This window comes from Nansenia antarctica (genome assembly GCF_963989245.1).
Source record: "Nansenia antarctica genome assembly, chromosome: 19".
Classification (NCBI taxonomy): Eukaryota; Metazoa; Chordata; class Actinopteri; order Argentiniformes; family Microstomatidae; genus Nansenia; species Nansenia antarctica.
In genome coordinates, this window is record NC_137692.1 from 8441454 (window position 1) to 8461505 (window position 20052).

Consider the following 20052-nt stretch of genomic DNA (forward strand, 5'->3'; position numbering starts at 1 on the left):
CAATTAATCTCTGCTGCATAGGTGACGACCACCCTTTTGGCCTCTTTCACCCAGCGCAGGTTTTCAGTTGCCCTTCACAGCTAAACCCTGAGTGCCTGTTACACTGTTACACTAGCATCCCATGACTGGAGGTCATGTTCTCTCTCTGCACATTCTATTCACTGTTCTACATCTATTCTGTTCTAGGTACTATTCTGTCTACTCTGTTCTAGCTTCTATCTACTCTGTTCCTGCTTCTATCTACTCTGTTCCTGCTCGTACTCTGTTCTTGCTTCTATCTACTCTGTTCTAGCTTCTATCTACTCTGTTCCAGTTCTATCTACTCTGTTCCAGTTCTATCCTATCTACTCTGTTGGAGGTTCTGTTCTGTCTGGGGGAGCAGTCTAGTCTAGGGAGCAGTTCCTAATGCTGTTCTCACACCTAGATGCAGTCGTTTTGTCTGTCTTCAGCTTTTTAAGCCCACGGTTGTTTTACTTGAACCACATGTTGCCTATATAACAGCCCCTTTCACCTGCAAAAATAAAATAAAAAGTAGTGGAAATAATCAACTGTGCTGTTTGTCTTTGGAACATCTACAGTACTATACAGTACACAAACACAGCAGTGTTCTGTCAATGGTCATACCAGTGACCTTGGGGGTATGAGTGTGGTTGAAAGGAAATAAGGCCTGCACATACTTTTGCAGTGTTAAGGCATAATGTCATAGAAATACACTGCATTGATCTGTATAATCCTCATACTTTTCAAAAAATGCAGTCGAGTGAGGACGCTGGCGTTGCTTGTTCGCCGCTTCTCCGCCCGAAATCTAGATATACTTGCAGTATACAGAGTAGATTGTCCTACAAAGACACTTAGATTTAGATCTAGTAATCTAAAAATTAGACCCATATACTTTCTTTTATTTATTTATTTTTGTTTCTTATTATTTTACGACCCAATCTTTTCAGTTTGTAAAGCATCTTTGAGTGTCTAGAAAAGCGCTATATAAGTCTAATGTATTATTATTATTATTATTATTATTATTATTATTATATAGAAGCATGTTAGGTTCATTGTTTGGACAGCTCTACAGTATAGTAACAGGTGAATCAAATCCAAATCAAATTGTATTTGGTACACAGATACAGCCATAACTGATATAGGTCTAGTGAAATGCTTTAGGATCGTGCTCCTCGATCAACAGCAGTCAACAATAATCATCGAATCAACAATACATTATAATATAATAATAATAAAACAGTGGCAATAGTAGTGCATAAGGATGTAGTGTAAGTACAGTAGCAGCAGTAAGGGTTGCAATAATGACCCTAGTAATACAATGTCAAGAGTATGTAGGATTTCTTTACCATCATTATACATCCAAGTTTTCAGTTTAATTACAGGTCACAGGTAACATGTTACACATAATTATGTTTTATATTTGAGTGTACAGTAAAATATTTGACTTAGTTGATCATTGGTGCTCAGTGCCAGTGTGAGTTATGGACAGTAGGCTTAGCTTTTCACATTTGATCAATCTAATATTTAATCCTTTTATTCAGTTGATGACTGTAGGCCACTGGATGACCTGGCCCTGCATAACTGACCTATTTTATTGACTAGTCAGTCTTCATTGTGCATATTAAAGCCATCACAGGATCACAGGATGCATACCAGTGAAAACAAATACATTTTGATGAAATAAAGATACATGAATTGTCATAGGTTACATCCAAATGAGTGTGTTTCCTTTCAAATAATTTGTTTATAGAGAACATACCTGTACAAACCTTGTTTGTAGAGAACATATTCACTATACCTGTGAATTGAGTTACTTCATTTGAACCAGAGATAAATGATGTTCTCCTTTGGAGGAAAGTGCTACATTGCCATCCAGTGGCCATAAAAACACATTCATTGACACTGTAAATTCAGCCAATTTCCATTTAGCCTCGAGGTCTACTTTATTTCCTATTGTCAGTCTGTTTCATTTCAAGTTAATTTCAAGTTTCATTTGTAGCATTTACACGTGACATTGGACTAACAATACCATTACCACTGTTTATTGACACATAGCTGTATGGGGAATCATTCACATTCAATTTGTTACAAAGTAACTACGGAAGTGAACAGTGGGCGTGTCTGATGATGTAACAGCGCAACCAATGGCGTGTCTGATGATGTAACAGCGCAACCAATGGCATGTCTGATGATGTAACAGCGCAACCAATGGCATGTCTGAGCGCAACTCTTCTACATCAACTCAGTAAACAGCAGTTGTGTCAACATGGCCCCGCTGCCTCTGGTTCGGGTGCTGCTCCTGGTGTCATTTTCTGTTTTATTGACGGTTGTTTTGGGGTTCGGACTTCCAGCAGCGGTGAATGTAGTTGCACGATGCTGTGGATTTCCTGAGACAAGTGTTACCGAATGCATAGTGTTCATGTATTTAGTGTTTGTGGTTTATGTCGCAACGCCTCGAATTCCCAGAGGATCAGTTGAGGTATGACCCTACACATCATGTCTGACTCTGTTCCTGTTTATTCCCTTTGTGGGAATAACCTCGCAGCCCATAGGCTGCAATGCAAACAGTATTATAAGCAACTATTATAATGCACTCTGTGAAATTGTGTGTTCAATTGCCAGCACAATGTCTGAAACGTGCTATGAGCTCTTCTATTTCGAGGTTGTGTAATGATGGTAGTTGTTAATCTATTGGTTTTAATGATTTTCTGAACCTATCACGTCAAAACCAATTATGTTGAGCAGTGTTCTCAATGAAATCTCAATTTAGATTACATCTTGACACAATATTAAAACCACTTTTGAACACTTTTGTTGGTAACATTATTTAATTGCTTTCCAATTGTAGGTGAAGGGAAAGGCTGTGTTCATCACAGGCTGTGATAGTGGTTTTGGTCATGCATCAGCCAAACATCTCCACAAGCTGGGCTTCACTGTCTTTGCTGGATGTCTTTTAAAGGTAATGGAGTATAATACTATCCTGTATCCATCTAAATGTCTGTCAAAATTACCCTCATTCTGTTCATGAGTTCATTTATGTTTGAATGTTTGTCTAGAATGTTTGTCTCGGGGCGGCTGTGGCGCAGGAGGTAGAGCCGCCGTCTAATGATCGCAAGGTTGGCAGATCGGCGGTTCGAGCCCCGGCTGGCCACATGTTGAAGTATCCTTGGGCAAGACACTGAACCCCAAATTGCTCCCAGTGAGCGGGCCAGTGCCTTGCATGGCAGCTTGCCGCCATTGGTGTGTGTGGGTGAACGAGAGGCCGTTGTAAAGCGCTTTGGAGCAGCAAAAAGGCGCTATATAAGTATAATACTATACTAAAACCATTTAGAATAGATATTGTCTTATAAGGTTTTGTAATGTGATTGTCAGACCATGGATGTGTAGATGTGCTTATTGTGCTTATTTATTGAAGTCAGTTGACAGAAATGTTTGAATGCACCTGAAAGTGTCGTTGACAAAGCTGATATGATGAGTTGATTCTATGTGTCAGGATAAGGGTGGTGATGGGGCTAAGGAGCTGGAGGATATGCACTCAGATCGCATGAAGGTGCTCCAGCTGGACGTATGCAGCGAGGAGCAGGTGACCCAGGCTGTGGGTTACGTACAGGACAACCTGGAGGACTCAGAGCGAGGTACGAACGAGGCAGGAACTGTTATCTCCACTTTCACTCCACTTTGTGTGTACTAGGCTACTTGATGCCCACCACTCAGGTAGTCCTCACAGCATACAGTACACATGAATGAAGTCTAGACCTCTAATAAACGTCTTACCTCATGTTCCTGCCATCCATAATGATTAGATCTCCATGGATGTTGTTCCTGTCAATTAGTGTATTTATATACACAGCCAAAATGTATGCGAGGTGAAAGAGGAACCGATGAAGTCACTCCCCATCTCGATCCACCCAGGTCTGTGGGCTGTGGTGAATAATGCTGGTGTGTCTACGTTCGGGGAGGTGGAGTTCACCACCATGGAGACATACAGGCAGGTGTCAGAGGTCAACCTTTGGGGCACCATCAGGGTCACTAAAGCCCTCCTGCCCCTCATCCGCAAAGCCAAAGGTGAGCCATCACCACGGTTACTTAAATCTTCCATTTTAGTCATGAATGAGATTCAATGCAAAACACGAAATCTATATCCTATGCATTGACAAGGTTTTCCAGCACACTCAGATTTGACTCCTGCCACAGTTACAGCACAGTTGACTACTGTTTTTCAAACAATATACTAACCACTGGGCATGTTCTTTAGGTTTCATACCTTCTCTCAAACTGTACTGCAGGAACACAACTCATGAGATAATATTTTTCAAAAGTAATCAACGATGCTTTGTCGGAACACAAATGCAGAATACTATTCAAATAGGGATGACTGAGTAATACAGGTTGTGTTTTGACTGGAGATACTCACCCGAAAGGACATTTTGATTTCTTTGGAATGCAGGCCTGAGCTGGTTATAAATGAGTGACAGCTTTCTGGTCAGTCTGTCACTGTTAAGTAAAGAAGATTAAGTAAAGATTAAGAGAATGTTTCAAGATCTGTATTTAAGACAGAAGTACTCTAGACTAGAAGCTTACATACCTATGAGGCTTTGAATATCAGGCTTTACCTAAATCTCAAGTCATACGCCTTTCCTTGTTTCCATATCTGAATTATTTCTTACGTTTTGTAATATCAGTTTGAGCATCAGAGCAGCACTTCATATCAAACGTAGGTCCACTTATGATTTTGTTATTAAGAGACATATGCATTTGTATTAACAGCACCACTCTTATTGTAGGTCGTGTAGTAAACCTGGCTAGTATGTATGGAAGGATGGGTAACGCCCTGCGGTCCCCCTACTGTGTGTCTAAGTATGGTGTGGAGGCCTTCTCTGACTGCCTCCGCTATGAGATGAAGTCCTGGGGTGTCAAAGTCTCCATCATTGAACCTGGAAACTTCATCGTGGCCACGGGCATCCTGACTCGAGACATTGTGGCGACCACAGCAGACAAGCTGTGGAAGGAAGCTCCCCCTACTGTTAAGGAGGACTATGGGAAGACCCACTTTGAGCAGCACATGGCTCTGATGCGCTCCTACTGCAGCAGCGGCGAGAAGGACGTGGCTCCTGTTTTGGATGACATCACAGACGCCGTCACGTCCAGGCGTCCGTACACTCGCTATAACCCGATGGAGCCTCACTGGTGGATCAGAATGCAGTTGATGACTCACTTGCCAGCACTCATATCAGACCGGCTCTATTTCTGGGTTGGAAGGATTCACTGATTCCACACTCTCTATTCAACTCCATTGAATAATTCCCCATAGAAAATAATTAATGATTCTGAAATGTATTTAATTATCGTGTCCTCTCATGGAGTCAAGAGACTTGCCCAATAGGGTGACTAAACTAAGTACAATTGATCACTCATAATGTTTGAGCCTTAAACATTGTGGCCTTAAACACATTGAAAAATGTGCTGATATTTGCACTATGGCTTTTAGTATCCAGTCTGATGTGCAGGATAAAGTATGTTTTTTGCAAATCTACTACACAGAACAAAAATATAAATGCAACACTTTTGTTTTTGCTCCAATATTTCATGAGTTGAAATCAAAGATCTAAGACCTTTTCTATGTACCGGTACACTAATGGCCTATTTCTCACAAATGTGTTTAAATTAGTGAGTACTTCTTCTTTGCCGAGATAATCCTTCCACCTGACGTGGCATATCAAGATACTGATTAGACAGCATGATTATTGCACAAGTCAAATCAAGTTTATTTATAAAGCACATTTAAAACAACTTTCACTGACCAAAGTGCTGTACATGGACTAAGATCAGAATAAAAGGCAATCAAATCACAATATGCACAATCATAACAACGCAAACACAAAGACACACATAAAAGTACAAAATGAACAACAAATAATAAAAAAAAACTAAGGAAATGCTAAAGAATACAAATAAGTTTTAAGTGCAGATTTGAAAAAGTCAATGGAGGTCTAGGGGCTGCGACAGCAAAGGCACGGTTACCCCTGGTTACCCCTGGGGTTGAGCCTTGATCGCGGGACAAGCAGGAGCCCTAAGATAGGTGACGTAAGGGACCTGTAGGTGGAATAGGGGGTTAAAAGGTCTGCGATGTAAGAGGGGTCCTGCCCATTCAGAGCTTTAAAAACAAAAGGGAGGACCTTAAAATCAAACCTGAACCACACTGGAAGCCAATGGAGAGAGGCCAAAATTGGGGTGATATGGTCTCTCTTCCGGATACTGGTCAGGAGCCTGGCGGCGGCATTCTGGACAAGCTGCAGGCGGGACAGGGATGACTGACTAATCTCTGTTTAAAGGGAGTTGCAGTAGTCTAGATGTGAGGTTATGAAGGCTTTTCAAGTTCTTTGAGAGAGAGAAAGGGCTTGATTTTTGCAATTATTCATAGCTGAAAGAAACTGGCTTTCACTACTGTATTAACCTGCTTGTCAAACTTAAAGGCGGGGTCGAATGTCACACCAAGGTTTTTGACATGGGGTTTGACAAGAGGGGCCAGATTGCTGAGGCTGTTGGTGATCAGATTGGTGGAGTCGGGGGGAGCCGAATAGGACCACTTCAGTTTTGGTTTAATTTAGCTGTAGGAAGTTTTGTGCAATCCAACACTTGATGTCCTCAAGGCAGTCCTTGAGACTGTCAAGGTTACAGTGGTCGTTTTGTTTTAGGGGGAGATAAAGCTGCGTGTCGTCTGCATAGCAATGGATTTTTTTTCTTTTCGTTTTGGCTAATTTGGCCAAGGGGAAGCAAGTAGATGGAGAACAGAATGGGACCTAGGATGGAACCCCGTGGGACCCCACATGAGCATCTGGCTGGTGGAGAGGAAGAATTAGCTATGTTAACAGAAAAACGTCTTTTTCTGAGGTAGGACGTGTACCAGGTCAAGGCAGTGCCACCAATACCGACCCCATACTGGAGACGGTCAAGTGAGAGGAGCAGGTCATTAGTCACTTCCAACAGGGCAGACTGTGCTATGGCCAGCTCTAAAACCTGACTGAAATCTTTCCAAGATGTTATTTTGGTCAACAACAGTTGTCAGAGAATGACATTTTCAAGACTTTTTGACTGGAATGGGAGTTTTGAGATTGGTCTTTGGTTGCTAGGTAATGTGGGGTCTAAATTGGGCTTTTTTCAGGAGGGGCTGGACCACTGCATGCTTAAAGCAGGTTGGAACGGTGCCAGTGGCCAGAGAGCTGTTGATAATAGAGAGGATGCAGGGACCGGCTGTGTTAAAGACATCCTTCAGGAGAGCAGTGGGGACAATGACAAGGGGGCAGGTTGCGGATTTCATGGAGGAAATAATCTCTAAAAGGAGGGTAGTGTGATTGGTTGAAAACAGTCCAGGACAGATGAACAAGCCAGGGAGACAGCTAGGTCACGTGTGGAGGGGGAGATGTTGGTTCTGATGTTCTCAACTTTGCTAATGAAAAATGTAACAAATTCTTCACAGTGCGTTGGGGATACACCTATGCTGGTCTTGGGGGCGGGACAAATAACAGAGTTGATGGTACTAAATAGGCCTTTGGGTTATGAGAGTTGTTGGCAATGAGGTCAGAAAAGTGCTTGGTTCTTGCAGCCTTAACTCCTTCCTGGTATTTGGTAAGACTGTCCCTCAACATTTCAAATGAGAGGAGCTTATCATGCTTCCATCTCCGCTCTGCTACTCTGAACTCCCTCCTCAGGGCCCTGGTGGTCTCACTAAGCCAGGGCAGACCTTTAGGCTTAAGTTTTTTCACTCTGAGGAGGGCAACAGAGTCTAGGATGGATACGCATGTGGTGTTGAATAAGGAAGTAAGTTCCTCTGCTAATATGGGGAGGTGGAGACTCAATAGTGTATTGGGAGCAGCTATGAGGGCCCTGGAGAAATTACAGGCAGTCGAGGAGTTAATGCTGCAAGAACCACATACAGGGAGAACCACATACAGTAGGTGAAAGGAACAGAACTGAATCAAATATAATAGCACTATGATCAGAAAAACATGCATAAATGATTTCCATGTTGCAAATTTGAATATGAATAATAAAATCACCAAGAATGAGCACTCTGTCAAAGTTGGTCATAGTGTTTGAAAGAAAGTCTGCAAATTGAGGACAGAGCGACAGACAGACAGACAGAGGACAAACAGCAGTGGCAGTAGGCGACAACAAGCAGCCGGAAACAGAGGCGCAGCCATCGCATGCACAGGGGCCTCATTCATAGAACGTGCTTACCCGTGTCGTACGTATAAAACCACGTCAACGTAGTGATTTATACAATTTCAACATGAGTCAATTTGATCGTGGAAACGATCGTAGCTCGACGTCGAGTATTCAACTTGCTTACGCACATTACCTACTGGTTATGCGGAGTTATTACAGGCATGTGAGCCGCACTGGAAAAACGTTGCCTACTGTAATTCATGCGAAGTTTAAGTGGCTCGTAATAAAATTAACGATGTTAATTACCAGCCGAGAAAATGAGTTAAATTCAAGATTTAAAGGGAACTAATGTTTATGATTGTATTTCAGTCTTTCTTTATATCCCTCAGGAGCTGTCTATCTCTCTTCAACATGCCTATGCCTTGCCCGGCCACGCGCTAAATGATACTGGATTTCGAGTTGAGTCGGGATGAGGGGGAATGGCACCCCCCCCTGAAATAAAAACAGTCCAAATCATCCCCCTTCTAAAACTGCCATCCCCCCTTTCCATCCCTTATGTCATTTTATCAATGAACGTGGTATTACTGCCCTCTCCCGCTTCCAGACGCACGCCTACCCTATAATATAGTATTAACGCCCTGTGATAGCGGCTCAAATGGCGGCTGAATGAAGCCAAGTGCTATAATATAATATAATACAGACAGTACTGTATATAATATTGTCAGTATTGTCTGTCTGTATTATATTATATTATAGCACTTGGCTTCATTCAGCCGCTATAATTGAGCCGCTATCACAGGGCGTTAATACAAACCTCATTCACCTGCGTTCAATTCCAAGTATGTTTGGTATTTATAGAAGGAAGCACGTACGCAACTTTAAACCATCTCAGCCCGTTTTATAAATAATGCTTACGTCCGTTTAGAAAAATGTGCTTACGTGAAAGTCAAAGATGACGTTCAAGTACTTTTTTATGAATGAGGCCCCAGGTGTGCCGTAGGCTGGTCACAATAAAAGACCACTCTAAAATGTGCAGTTTTATCACACAGCAACAATGCCACAGATGTCGCAAGTTTTGAGGGAGTGTGCAATTGGCAGGAATGTCCACCAGAGCTGTTGACCGTGAATTGAATGTTCAGTTCTCTACCATAAGCCGTCTCCAAAGTCGTTTCTGAGCAGTACATCCAACCGGCATCCATTTGGCAGTACATCCAACCGGCCTCACAAACGCAGACCACGTGTACTGTAACCACACCAGCCCAGGACCTCCACATCCGGCATCTTCACCTGCAAGATTGTCTGAGACCAGCTACCCGGACCGCTGATGCAACAATTGGTTTGCATAACAAAATAATTTATGCACAAACTGTCAGACACCATCTCAGGGGAGCTCATCTTCATGCTTATTGTCCTCACCGGGGTTTTGACCTGACTGCAGTTCGTCGTTGTAACCGACTTGAGTGGGCAAATGCTCACCTTCACCTTCGATGGCGTGTGGCACTTTGGAGAAGTGTTCTCTTCACGGATGAATCCTGGTTTTCACTGTACCGGGCAGAAGGTGAGCGGTTTGCTGATGTCAACGTTGTGAATAGAGTGGCTCATGGTGACAGTGGGGTTATGGTATGGGCAGGCATATGCTATGGACAACCAACACAGGAGCATTTTATTGATGCCATTTTGAACAGAGATACTGTGACGAGATCCTGAGGCCCATTATTGTGCCAGGTGGATGGATTATCTCAGTAAAGAAGTCCTCACAAACACAGGTTTAAACTAATTTGTGAACAAAATTTGAGAGAAGTAGGCCTTTTGTGTACATAGAAAAAGTCTTAGATCTTTGACTTCAACTCATTAAACATTGGAGCAAAAACAAAAGTGTTGCGTTTATATTTTTTGTTCAGTGTAGTATAGTATGTATTTTTAGAAACTTCTGATTCAATCATGAAAAACTGAAAAAGAGGGAAATCGCCATTGACTATTCTCTTTGAGGAGCCCTTTCACTCTTAACTGTCCCTCTGGCACAGGGACCAAAGCTGAAGCCCAGGAGAACATCCCTGCTGTGCTTGTTGCTCGTGCCGGAACAAGCCAGGGTTGTTTACGGTAAGACCATGGTGAGACTTGGCTAGACTGATTCAAGGTTATGTAATGAAAACACAGACTCTCTTTGTGTTGCCTGCTCTGAGATTATTTTTGCTGATGCAATATTTATTCTGATATGGAGGGACAGGCTATTCAATAATGTTAAGCAATTTTTAAACATGTTTTTCAGTTTGATGGCACTGTATAGTACAGGATGTGTGGGGTTGTATATGTGTGGATATAAGGACTACTGCTAACAAATATCTAGTTAAGATGCTCAGAACCACTGGTTAATAGATGGTTTTCCTTTCAAAACATCAATCGATTCCTTTAATAAAGATGACACAATCCAGTGCCTTGCTCAGATTGACCTTCTGGAGAGTTAACCAGGTCCAGTCAGGCCTGTATGTCGCTGATCTGGATATTCCAATGTTGACTTTCTTTTAGGAGTTTTTAGATTATAGTTTTGCTTATGTTACTATTTTGACATTTCTGATGGTCATTTGTCATATTATGTGTTTTGTTATAATGGAGTGGTGCTCGCCCATGGGCCCACGATTGCGGTCGCTCACCTACACGCATGACAGGCTAGCTCCGCCCTGCAGAGTTGCCTTTGGAATTGGAATAAATACAACAGTGTCATAGTGATTTATTTAATGTAATTGCATTTGTGCTTTGGGGGGCTCTACCATGATCGGTCCAAACCTCAGCAGAAGAAAATGCACCAATATAACTGGCCACCAGATGGTGTAACCACATAACAAAACATTTGACAAAGACAGAAACTCATAACAGTAGCCCCAAAATCACTGTTATTTCACACTAATTATTTTCTTTCTATCCACCAAAAATAATAGATTAATCTATGCTATCCTCCCACAATTGCTTAATTCCACGTATTTCCAAAAGGTCTAGCTCCATTGAATCTTGGTGGAGATGGCATGCATCCTTGTTCCAAGGGTTTTGAAGGCTCTTCATAGGAACATGCACTCTTTTCAGAAAACATAATTGATGGCAGTTTTTTTTTAATGCCTCACCCACAGCTCTTCAGATATCTGTCCAAAAAGCCAGGAGTGATCTCCTGCTTTCACAATGGATACAGACAGCTTAGGAAGCAATTATAATAGGAGCTGACTAGTTCATAAAAACAATATGCATGTATCGCTTTCTAAATTGGTCTTGCTGCACCCCCATAATGTCATTTTTGGATTTTGTTCCAACCTATCTTGTAAGTGAAACAAGTCGTTGGCAGCAGAAAACCCCCAATCCACCTGGAATGTATGAACATATCTAATTAATCTTCAAAGCACTGAGAACTGAATGAGATTGTTGATATCATTTGGCAAATAAAAATAAACAAGACGACATTGCTTTATGTGGTTTATTACTTCTTTTGAACAGTCTAATAAACTCTTCTAAAATATTACATGAAGATCATTTCCCCCCGCCATAAAACAGTATTACGAGTATGAATACATTAATGTTCACAGCACAGCCTGTTCCACTCCACTGCCTGTATCCTCTCTCTCCCGCACACACGCACACACGCGCGCACACACACACACACACACACACACACACACACACACACACACACATACATTAGTGAGAAAAACAGAACACTCAGACTAGGGCACACAAACATGGAAGCAGCGCAAAAGCACCAAGTTGTCATGGGTCACTTGATATGAATATCATCAGGAAAAAATACTATTTAAAACATTCTCAGTCTCATGTTAGGTAAATTCATACAATAACCATATCCAATTATTTTGCAGTTTGTGAACTTTAATAATCCTTTTGCATCCTCAAAACATCAGAACGACAGACATTAGGTGTTATAAAAGCCTGATAATAAGACTCTCCTGATGGTATTGATTACAATTGACCCCATGTCCTTTTCAGCAGATATAAAACCATTTCTGTACAGCAGTAAGGTTCTGCCCATGCAGCTTCCATTGATGACGAGATCCTAGTTCACACAATATACAGGGAGAGAGAGATGCGTATTCAAGTGACAATTTAAACATTTAAGTGTGATCAAAGAATCTTTCAAACATTTAAATGGCTCAATAAGAAGCTAATGTTTTACACCGTCTGTTGTTAAATATGAAATACATTTCATATATGTGGGGAGGGGATTGCTGTGCTATTGGATACCATAAGCATTTCTTTACAACAAACACATTTGATCCCACTTGAAGAAATGAATGTTATAGCTTTGCCAAGCTGCTCAGCAAAGTCATATCTGGAATTATGCTCTGAACCGTGCGCCAAAGCATGGCTGAAAATCATGTCCACAAATGCAGGCATTCACTGTTAATCACGTTTTTAAGTTAGATTAATTAAATCAGCTATAGTAAGGTCACTTGATACTACACACATTAGCATCGAATATTTTCCAAGATACAAATCAAAATGTTACTCACATTTTCAACCAAAGGACTTGAACCAAAATCAACACTTGTCTTGATGGAACAACCTCTACAAGGAAGTGTTCAGAACCCCAACACATCGCTGACTCATCCGAGGCGGTTGACGTACATGCAAAGCATTAATAAAAAATAAAAAAAGGGTGTGACAAGGTAGGGGGAAGCTCCCGTGGCAGGGTGGCATTAGGGACACTAAACCTTTGGTTTTTGACAGTAAGCGTTGAAGGCACATGTTACAAATGTCCTGGTAATTCCTTGCAGCTGGGACTTGCTGAGTTGGCGCCTCAAGATAATGTTGTAGCCTATATAACATTGCAGATAGAATTGGAACTCATGGAAGAAACCTGTGAAATAGAGGGCAGTGTCTGTTCTAAATATTCAACTCCTACTCAAATGTTGTGTAAATTAATCTTGAATTTGACCTAGTAAGACAACCCTCGGCCTGTAACCCAAAACTCCCACTCCTGTCCTCTCCCATAATGCATCAGCATTGGCCTCCATTCATCCTCTCCCCCATCTCTCTCCACTACCCATTTCCCCCACCCCTATCATTGGGTTTGCTATTCCAGGTATTTAGTCACTGCTCTAGCCTTGCTCTCTCCTCTGGATCTTTACTTTTAGCTTTTTTTTCTTATGGGTCATTTTCCATTTCTCCTCTGTAATCCCCATTCCTCGTTTTAAACTCCAGTCCAACTCACCCCAGCTGGGAAACTCATCACGCCATCTCAATCAACCCCCCCCGAGCCAAAAGATCAGCTCACTGTTGCTGCTGCTCACATTCAAACTCTGCTTCTAATACTGCCTGGTCTGTTCTCCCTCAACAAAGTCTCCTCTTCCCTCCTCACATGGCTTTCTTCCTCCTTTCCCCAGATAAACCTTGGAATGTTAGACCACCAGCAAACCCTTCTAACCGTCTCCATATCTTCAAGCAAGATATTCAGAACTATACTTTAAGAACAGAAAGTCGTACTGGGAATTGACTTCAAGACGCCTAAACCTACCAATGACCATTATCTCAGATGTTGCGGAGCCACAAACCCATCCGAACACTTACTGTTAACTAAGACACGTATCAAATGAGTGCCAACACAGAACGCAAGACCATAAGACTTGAGATGTGAGTGAGAACAGAACAAAGGAATACAATACAAACTCATGGCACCAGACTTTGATAGCTACTGTACCATCAACACTGATAGCAATCATTATACACATACAGTACACAACAATCAAGCACATATCCATTTGATGGAAGATTTTTGTGAAAACAGAGAAGTCCCATGTGTGCCTGTGAGAGGAAGAAGGCGTTTCCTTGCTTGGCGCGCACTCACCCACATGACCCCATAGTGACCCTTCCCATAGCGACTGACGTCAGCTCTTTGGACTGCCTGGACAGACCCTGCCTCAGCTCCTGGGAGATACGGCTGACAGGGCCTGTGGCTGTTGAGCTACATCTCTCTCAGTATGCATCCTCAGTGCTCTCTGTCTCTCTCTCTCTCCTGAGACCAGAACACGAGGCAACACCACCAGGTTTCAGCTGTCAATCACACTCAGGCAGGAGACGGGTAGGGGAGGCAGAGGACTGAGAGGAAACAGGAAGTCTCCTGGGGCAGTGGAACTGCAAAGAGAGCAAATGCCTCTACTTCACACGCCCCCGAGACCTGATTAACTTCTCACCCATCAGCTGTCAATCTCTACCACCAGGGAGATACAGTGACAGTATCTGGGTCTCTGATCAGCAATGACCACACACACACACACACACACACACACACACACACAGAAGGAAAGAAAGACACACACACACACACACACACATACATACATACATACATACATACTCTTGGCAACGTGGAGGAAGCACCACATCATGTACTGCCTCAGACCAGCGACATTCAAGTGACATGGACCCAGCTACAGGTGAGACAGTCCGCCCTGCTGATGCAGAGAAGCTGTCCCACTGCCTTTCCTCTAGCCTCAACCACAACACAGGGACAACTTGAATATGTCTAGAGATAGATCATCTCTCCTAATAATAGAATCCATATGACCCAACATACAGTATGATATTCAATATCCTTAACTATTTGGGAAATGAAATCCTACCAATAAATATACTTTGGTCACTTATTCGTTTTTATTTAGTTGAGCAGTTAGCAAAATTGTGGATTACTGTCCACAACATAGCAGTTGTATGACGTTGAGTGTGTTAAGACAAGACAACACAAAACTCCTTTGAAATGTGTGACTCTAGGCTGATCTGGACCACAAAATACAACATCCAAAATGCCTCATGTGGGGGTTGTTGTTGGGTGTGTTTGGGTAGAGTTAAAAACATCACATTTTAAAAAGAAACTGTTAAAAAGAATATATATATATTATTAACAAAAAAAACAAAAAACTAAATGTAGATCTAATAGATGTCAAGGTTGAAATACATCGTTCATCGACCTAAATACATCTGGATACATTAGAAGGTTGGACCGCGAGGTCTGGAGTCCACACTCAGGAGTCCATAGTCCTTTTCTCCTTCCTCGCTCCTTTCACTCTCGTTCACTCATGCTCCCCATCTCCCTCTTGGAATGCTCACAATTCCCGGCACATAAGTCCTGATGATGTGTAAAGTCTCCAGGCTTTGAGTGTGAGTGTGTGTGTGTGTGTGTGTGTGTGTGTGTCTATGTGTGTAGGTGTGTTTAAGAGTGTGTGTGTGCATATGTGAATGTAAGTGTGTGTGTGATCAGGAGGCGGCCAGGGCCTTGACCAGGTAAAGTTTGTCTCCTTGCTCGCTGGTGAAGATGGGGGCCTTTTTGTAGTGTTCCACCAGCTCCTCCATGGAGTTGAACTTGCGCTGGCCAATGCAGTACATGCTATCCTTCAGCTGCACCTTGAAATGCTTGTTCTTGCCCTGCGCCTTAAGGGAGATGGAAAAGTCGTTGGGCTGCGGGGGGAGGTGGGAGAGAGTAAGAGAGAGACAAAGGGGAAGGGGTCAATACAAGCTTTTCATATTTAGGGGAACGCTAACACATAACCGACAGCAATTAACAGTTTTTAAATACAGGGATGCAAACTGGTGATGGCCCAAAAAGGGCCTCTTTTTTCCGCCTGAAAACAAAGAACATTTATTAAAATTGTTGACCTATTTTGAGGTAAAAACGGCTAAAACGGTTAAAAGGTGACAAGTTTGCACCCCTGAAATATCAAAATCAAAGCGTGTGATGAATACCCATATTAAGATGCTGAAATGTGTCCGGTGACTCACCGATGACTCGCTGTCTCTGATGAGGAAGTCCCCCTCCGAGCCTCTCTGGTTGAGGGCCACCTCCGCCTGGTGACGCGTCACTTTGCCGTAGTACCACTGCTTCCCTGCGAAGCGTCCGCTGGTCGCGGGCGAGATGTAGTCACAGTCGGGCGTGGGTGGCCCCGGGGGGCCCGGCGAGGGGTTCTGGGTAGCGGAGTCCTGCTGGGGCAACACCGTGACGTAGTTCTTGGGCACGAGGCCCAGCTGGCCGTCGCCCTTGCGGCACTTCCACCACTCGGGGTCGTTCTCCGGCTTCTCCACCACCTCCATCACCTCGCCCTTCTCAAAGTTCAGCTCCTCGTCGTTGCCCGAGCTAAAGGGGTAGAGCGCCTGCACCGTGTGCAGCACCCGGTTGCCGTTGGCGGCGCTGCTCACCACCGCCGCCAGCTTCTCCGTCAGCGAGCCCGCCGGGTCGCCCGGCCCGCCCACGCCCCCTCCCGCCGTGCCGTCCGCATCCTCCGTCACGTAGTTGGAGGGGAACCAGCCCGAGCGGCCCTGGTAGCCGCCGCGCCACCAGCCGTCGCTGCACTTCTCCATCACGATCACCCGGGTGCCCTTGACCAGCGACAGCTCGTCTTCCCGCTCGGCCGTGTAGCTGAACTTGACCAGCGCCGGGAGGTTGAGGTCGTACAGCCGCTCGCCGTTGTCCGAGTACATGTCGGCGTCGGCGTTGGAGGCCGTGTCCCTCATCCCCGCTTTCCGCTTCACCTTCCCGATCCCTGAAGGGAAGAAAAAAACAGGAAACATGTCATGGTAACTGAGGGCGGATTCACTTCGTACCAGGGGGAGATACACCTCGAGGTCTCATCAGTTGACTCTAAGAACTAACCTATACCCACAGTTACACAGCCGGTGTACAGTTACTGAACATCACAAGCTTAAGACGTCCCTCTGCTTGTCCTCAATGTAAATATGTTTGGAGTAGGCCTATAGGTCTAAGTCAAATATTTGCCTTGAGAGTCTCAAGCGTGTTAGCTACCCAAACACAAGCCACAAAGTCCAGGTTCATTGAGGTTCATTGACTTCTGGTCTATGGCTGTGTGACTAACATACAGGATTACAAGAGGGAGGATACTGTTTAAGACCTTGACACAGAATCACACAGTCATACTTACAGGGAAGCAAAACAAGCTTCCACAGCAAAATAAAAGCACAAATGAAGGGGGGGGAAAACGAACATTCCCAGGCAAATAGCAGGCAGCGATAATAGGCATTAGAGGTTCTGTTGAAACATGGGGGGGGGGTCAGTAACACTGCTCTCCTACACTACTAACCTCCCCCCTTCCACCTCAATTCCTTGGGATTAGTTGCTGAAAAGAGGCTAAATGCTAAACTGGTCTGATACGTCTGATACAAGAACAATAAGTGAGATCCAAACATGTCCTGACATATGTGACTGCTCCTGGTGTTTCTGGACACCTCTCGGAAATGAGAAAGACGTCAAATTCGTTTTTTCTTTTTTTCAGATTTTCGTTTTTTTAGCTAACATTCAACTCGAAGATGTGAAGTACCCACTCGTTATTTTTCCGAACAGTTTTACGTTCATTAAATAAGTGTAATCTATAACACAATGACTTCGTTTCTTGTTGTTTGATGGGGATTCATTATCTTTGATGGGGATTTTCTGTGCTTAGTGATTTCCGGTGTAGCAACTTTCAAATACTCATGTCGTCTTCAATTTGTTTCCGATTTCAATGTATGATGCATCATTTGAAAGCTTACAATCTGTAGTTTAAGCACATGTAAAAAACTGAAAAATGATTTCGCCTACAGGTAGCCCTTTTCATTGGGCTGTGTCACATATGTTCTGGCAGTGAGCTCATACAGGCTGTCCTGACTAGGTACAGTAGCTCCTCTGCACTCCTGTGAACCGAGCTGTTCCCTCTGACTCTGCAGGGAGAAGCCCCAGTAACATCTCACTGCTGCTAATCGCATTGCTCTAATCACCTCAGCCTTGACATCTCCAGCCTCACCAGGGGCCTGCTGCATAAAGATAGACCCAGTCTTAGATCTCACTTGAATAAAGATAGACCCAGTTTTAGATCCAGTGGCGGCTGGTGATAAACATTTTGGGTGGGGCACAGGTTATGGGGGCATGCTCCACGGGGAAGAATATCAACTTTAAAATCTGGATTTACAGTCGATTTTAGCATGAGAATATATATATATATAACTTAATTATTTTTATATATAACTTATTAAAGGGCAAACTGCAAACACAACAAAAATATAATGCACAACAACTGACAAATCAACTGGAATAGTCTTTGTTAGCAGAGTAGACCTAATGTTAACAGAATGGACTTATACCCTTTGTCTATCTGTGCAGCGGTAAGGTGAATAATTCTAGCAGTACTGTCCAGACAGTTGTCTTGTTTAGCCATTCAACTAGGCATTATTTATTCAATGGAGAAAGACATGGAACACAATGCAATTGTGATAATAAATGTGTTCTTTGTTACTTCTTTAATTAAATTAAAGTGTACCTTTCTATTATCATACAATATTTCCTTGAACATGTAAACTCTATAATCATACAGTTGTCTTTCTATTAGTTGTCTCTGTCATACTGAACTGTTTGTTATCATCCTGAACTATCTCTGTTAGGGATGCTCCGATCTGGATTTTTGGGGCCGATACCGATCACCGATTTTTTCCCTCAAGATCAACCGATACCGATTTTTTTTAAATACATAACTGTAGGCCTACTGACTGGATAGCCTACATATTTTTTGCTTTTTAGACAAACGTTTTGATCCATTAGGCACCAAGCAAACGCAGACCCATTTTTATGGCATAGTAAAGGTCTGGCCTATCACCCAGTTAGGGCCTGAAGCCCAAGTCAGTCGATATGGCTGTATAAAAGACATCATAAACGTGGCCTTCATGGTTTACATACTGTTACGTCCTCCTATGTTTTCTGTTCAGTTATCTGTCTTCCCCAGGAAAAAAATAAAAATAAAAATATCGGTTTTTGCGATCGGCCATTTTTGCCGATCACCGATCGAGTCATTTGGAGTGAAATCGGCCGATTTAAATCGGTGGCCGATAAATCGGAGCATCCCTAATCTCTGTTGCTCACCTCACCTCAGTTCTGTCTCTATTGCTCTCCTCTCCTGTTGTCTGTCTCTCTGTTGCTCTCCTCTCCTGTTGTCTGTCCGAATATCGGTTGTTAAGTCGCGACGTGTTTCGGGGTCCAAAGTTGGCTGAGGCGCTGTCTTCGAAATGCCGCAATAATAATAATTAATTATATTTATATAGCGCTTTTCCGAGGCTCAAATACCCTGACAATATGGGGAAAACGGGAAAGTGCTGTGTCCCTTGTTGTATGAATAGATCCGAGTCTAAAAAACGATTAAACTGTCATTCTACCGCTGTAGTACACTGGTATTCTGGTGCGGAGAATTTCTGGTTTGGACCCGGAAATTGCAAAACGTCACGTTTGACGTCAGACTTAACAACCGGATATTCAGGGCTCTCAAGTCTCACGCATTTTTTTATTTTTACTACCCCTAGTGGTAGTGGCCCTAGGCTGCAGCCTAGGTAAGCCTATAATCTGCGCATGCTCGGGCGCATTTTTGGCGCCCCGACCGAGAAATAGGAGACAGCCAATTGGAGCGCTGCTCCAGCTCACGTGTAAGCCAAAAGTATTTGGACTGCCATAGACTGCCATTCGGCCGGCGTCCCCGACTCCCTACCCTATGTATTTTCACAGTGAATTTTACACACATACAGATAAAATGTTTATTGTATTGGAGGATTTTTAATGAATGCTGATAGGCGCCGACAGAATATCAGCCGCATTTTATGAATAAACAATGTTTAAAAAAAAGAAAAAAAAGTAGCAACTAGGAAGTGGGGGCGCTTTGGAAGGTGGGGGCGGCGCCCTAGCGTCCTCTATTGGCCAGCCGCCACTGCTTAGATCTCACTTGAATAAAGATAGACCCAGTCTTAGATCTCACTTGAATAAAGATAGACCCAGTCTTAGATCTCACTTGAATAAAGATAGACCCAGTCTTAGATCTCACTTGAATAAAGATAGACCCAGTCTTAGATCTCACTTGAATAAAGATAGAC

At 43.2% G+C, this 20052-nt stretch overlaps 2 protein-coding genes across 3 annotated transcripts in view; one reads left to right on the top strand and one right to left on the bottom strand.

Annotated features, from left to right (window-relative positions):
* Positions 1-2256: 2256 nt before the first annotated feature.
* Positions 2257-8778, top strand: bdh1 (3-hydroxybutyrate dehydrogenase, type 1). The gene is made up of 5 exons (XM_080548782.1): positions 2257-2479; positions 2849-2959; positions 3494-3635; positions 3913-4065; positions 4785-8778. The coding sequence occupies exons 1-5, from the start codon at positions 2267-2269 to the stop codon at positions 5267-5269; spliced, it is 1104 nt and encodes a 367-aa protein (XP_080404908.1). The 5' UTR covers positions 2257-2266; the 3' UTR covers positions 5270-8778.
* Positions 8779-14950: 6172 nt separating this feature from the next.
* Positions 14951-20052, bottom strand: part of nck1b (NCK adaptor protein 1b) — an 81950-nt gene continuing 76848 nt past the window's right edge. For both annotated transcript variants that reach the window (XM_080548775.1, XM_080548776.1), the window contains 2 exons: positions 15937-16694; positions 14951-15615 (listed from right to left, as the gene is read on the bottom strand). In XM_080548775.1, the coding sequence (XP_080404901.1) occupies positions 15415-15615; positions 15937-16694 (959 nt within the window). In that variant the 3' untranslated portion in view covers positions 14951-15414. The remainder of the gene's footprint in view (positions 15616-15936; positions 16695-20052) is intronic.